At 30.3% G+C, this 4,387-nt stretch overlaps 1 protein-coding gene across 1 annotated transcript in view; it reads right to left on the bottom strand.

The window, feature by feature from the left end:
* The window catches only part of LOC104724083 (amino acid permease 6), a gene marked incomplete in the record, with an annotated part of 6,371 nt that extends 4,238 nt beyond the window's left edge, over positions 1-2,133 (bottom strand). The window contains 4 exon segments of the mRNA XM_010442531.2: positions 1-124; positions 493-586; positions 1,333-1,566; positions 1,926-2,133. Coding sequence (XP_010440833.1) covers positions 1-124; positions 493-586; positions 1,333-1,566; positions 1,926-2,028 — 555 coding nt within the window.

A 4,387-nucleotide genomic window follows, 5' to 3' on the forward strand; every position in this document is an offset into this window, starting at 1 on the left:
GAAATTTGGGATTTGGCTAAGAATAATTTGGATGATTGCAAATACGATCATAAAGGGAGTGTTTGAAGTGGCACATTTCACTTTATGCCCATTTTTGTGGAAGCAATTCGACCGCTTCACCGCCCTGTTTCAGTAAATCATTAAATTTATTACCATGTTGTTTTCTTTCTTCTATTTTTTAAACAATTCAAAAATATTCATGTTACCCCATTTGCATCAAATATACAACCAAAAAAAAAAGAGTTTTGGAATTTTGTATAGCATAACTCTACCTATATCATAGGAATTTGTCTTTAAAGGTAGAATAATAAATAAAATCATGAAATACTTTGTCTTGTCAAGTTACTAATAAACATGCTTGATTTTAAGTAAGTCAAGAAAAAGACGAGGTTGCTAAAATTGACTTTGAGTATTTGAGAAATAATTGAAGGAAGAAAAGAGAAAAAGTAATTATATATATATATATATATATATATATAAAAAGAAGCTTACACCATGCTTATCGAAGCTGTGATTGTGTAGCCAATTGTTATTCCAATCAGATTCCCGTATTGAGCCAATCCGCATAATTGCACTTTTCTTCCTCCTATTTATTTTTAACATCAGTATTCTATCTACAAAATATCGTTGTTATATATACATATCATCAATTCTTGAAAATATTACTCTAATAAACAAAAACTGTCACAGGAAGTCAAGTTGACGAGGCTTTTATACAAGAGAGTTGAAATCTGACCGACCACAACACGACACTTTCCAAGAGGTCTTAATCCAAAAAAATTGCTAAGCTCTTAGATCTTCCGTATCTGAACCACAGTATCATTTCTTTTTCTTTGTACAAATTCTTAATAAAAATGTTAAATGTTAAGTAAGAGAGAGGAAGATAAATAAATAAAAAATTGAGAATCGATAGATGGGGAGAGTATATTTCGATATTTTTAGAAGAAGGAATAGAATAATAAGTGGAGTGATGACAAAGAGAAGACTCCAAGAAACTATGATGTTGAAATAATGAATGATCACTTCACATGGGATGGGATGGTAGAATCCAAACATGCCAAGTTTAAGACAAACTTTAAATGTGTTTATATATAAAATATATGTCATGGAAATATATTGAAATGTAAACTTTTAGTATTTACAGATCGAGTTTGAACTAGAATTCATAAAACTTAATATTGATTATCATTAAAGCTCTTAAGATATTGGAAAAAAATAGAAGTGACGAGATATTTCAGCATTTAAAAAAGTCATAAACGGTTGTTCGGTCGTTTGAACCGTATAAGAAGATACAAAGCACCAAACAAAAAAAAGAGAGATGGAGAAAATGACCTAAGTAGGATCGGACAACTTCCATGTAGGTGTAGTTGCGTTTGCCGGTAACAGGGTCAGGGGAACGATAACAATCGGCAAGCATAGTTGATGTAAAATATGTTATGAACGAAAAAGCCATTAGCACGGCGGGTCCTGCCACCCATCCGAGCTGTGCGATTGCCCAAGCCAACGACAACACTCCCGACCCTATCACCGCGGTTATAATGTGTGCACTCCCCGTCATCCATGTCCCTATTCAATTCATCAACCACACAAAACTCTTAAGTTATTTAGGTATTTTGCGAAACACATATTTTTGCGTTTATGTTTGCACTAAGACGTAAGAGAAACATTCAATTTCACAATCTCTAAATAATTTATAATAAAATAATAAAATATTTCTACAACGTAAAAACTCAAAATCACAAATAATTTTCTTTTTGTTTTATTTTATTAATGTTTCATGTTTGCTTCTAAAGTTGCTTGACGTCTTAAAACTCAAATATACGCTATCTATGTGTTCATGTTGTATCATATTCATACCGTATATATTAGGTGGTAAGAGCTAGAAAATAACGGTGAGTCGGCAAAAATAAAATAAATGAGTTTACCAGTTCTTTTCTCGCGGCCATCATCGTCGAAGTTTTTGTTAGTATTACCAATCTCGTGATCCGTGATACCCTGTTCAACGAACATGGTCTTCTTCTTCTCCATCTATGGGCTCCTCTTTTTCTTATAATTTATTTATGATGAAATAGGAAGAGGAGGCCACCAAAGGTAGTATGTAATGTATGGAGTGTGAAGGACTCTCTTCTCCACTTAAATAGACACACCACATTCAACACCTAATCCTTTTGTCTCTCTTTTTTATTATTTCCTATACTTTGTCCTTTATTATCGGGTTCATTTTTGCACACTCTTTTTCTCTCACTTTCATTATTGTCTGTCTCTTTAATTAATGTATTGATTACTCATTTGGTATTGAACCCCAACAATGAAGGAAAAAAATGTATTAGCTAAGAACACATAGATTAATAAATCATACTATAAAATAATTATATTAAAATACAAAAATATAACATATCTTATACAGTAAAAGAAGTTGTACTGTATAAGATATGTTATATTTTTTTGTATTTTAAGTATTTAAATATCATTTTATCATTATATTTATAAAAAATAACTAATTTTTAAAAGATTGTATAATACAAATGGTTACAAAATAAGTTACGTTAAAATTTGCAAATATCAAATAGGATAAAGAAATACTTTTGAAAAACATCTTTTAAAACCAGAAGGGAAGAAGTATATTTTTTTTTGCCCAAACCGAAAAAGAAGAGTTTACAAATGTAGTTCCTAATAGAAAAGATTTCGCAGTTCGTGCGAGACAAGCCGCCTTTAGATTTAATGCATGTAGAATCCTAGACAGTATAAAAAAGGAAAGAAGTTTTGAACAACCTGAAATCATCTAGAAAATTAAAGAATGCCAAACAATCGTCAGGATTCTGCACCATCGCAAGTTCGCATAAGATGAAAAAATTTATTTTATGTCGTGTTTCTTTAAGATTGATTAATATCAATTGCTCAGATCGGGATTTTAAATTTTTAAAATTTGGATATGCTTATAATCCCTGAACGTTGACTACTGTAGAGGTAGGGGCTTATTTGATTATAATTTACTGAGAGTGATAAACTAAATTAACTTTTTTTTTCTGTGATGGGTGGGAGAATAATTATTGATACACTATCAGTGGCTCTCCTCAGTAGTTTCCCGGATCTAACTAAGGTTACAAGGTCCACCACGAGTACTTATCATTTTTTTTTTCTTGATTCCTAATAATATGAATATTTCAACTGTTATTCTTAAATTTTAAGTCATTCTTTCTACTAAAATTTAACTATTTTTTCTTTTAAAATATACTTTTTCTTTTTATTGGACAAAACTTTAAAAATATTAATATGCAAATTCGTAGAAACATAAATATAAGTTTTGAATAGATGTTGTAATTAAGCAGAGTAGACCACTCAATTTTCAGAACAAATAATAATTTATCGCATATTAAGTTTGTTTTTATATGTAAGAGGCAACCATTCGAAACCACAAATTTATAAAACATTTTCAATCCGTGGTACAAAAATATAAATATAAATAAATATATATATATATATATGTATGTATATACGATATATATTATACAACACCGAGTTCTAGTAAATAAATAAAGTCTCTACAAGAACTTTATAACTATAACGACAAGAATCAAGAAGCGTGTGCCAATAACAGAAGAGGCTTTTAGTGGGCAATTAATCTCCTTCATAGATTTTGCCTTTTGATTTTTCAACCAAGCTTGGAGCCAATCACGGTTTTTCGTTTCATATTCCTTTTGAATTAGGTTGACGATTGTAGAATTTTCAACGATTCTATTACTATCAAATATTTTTTCTTTCCACTACATGAGACCATGTTCTTGATGTTTTATCATGCCGACTTGACATCAAATTCTGATAAGAGAGTCGACAAATTGGAAAGCCCATTTTTGGTGTATATTTCACAGAAAGTAGTAGAAACTTATACTTTTACCAAAGTTAAAGAGAGTGAGCTAATCAAGTGTTTTCAAAGTTTTGTTACTCAAGAAAACATTTAATCAATGATGGTTTAGTGGTCAAAGTTTTGGAGGCATGGTGTTAATATTACCTCCTTCAAGTTCGATTTCCATCCATAATTCATTCATTTCTATCTAGCAGATAAAAAAAGAATAGTATTGTTACTCCCAACAACCATTTGTTATCAGAGTAATGAACAATATATGATATACATATAATATCATTGTAACGACAAGTTTTGCACAAAGTTACAAAATAATATCCAGCAAACGTAGTAGGAAAAGTAATCGTATGCACAAAGTTACGCACTCCAACGTATAACAGTCGAGCTATATAATAACGATATGTTAGTAACTTGTTTTGTTTGGGTTTTGAAGTAGCAATAAAATTCCTGAAGGGAAATTGAAATTATAGAAAGTAAAATATGCAACATGAAGAAATAATGAGGAATTTAAACACTTGGCAAACT

The sequence above is a fragment of the Camelina sativa genome, chromosome 2, assembly GCF_000633955.1.
Source record: "Camelina sativa cultivar DH55 chromosome 2, Cs, whole genome shotgun sequence".
Taxonomy (NCBI): domain Eukaryota; kingdom Viridiplantae; phylum Streptophyta; class Magnoliopsida; order Brassicales; family Brassicaceae; genus Camelina; species Camelina sativa.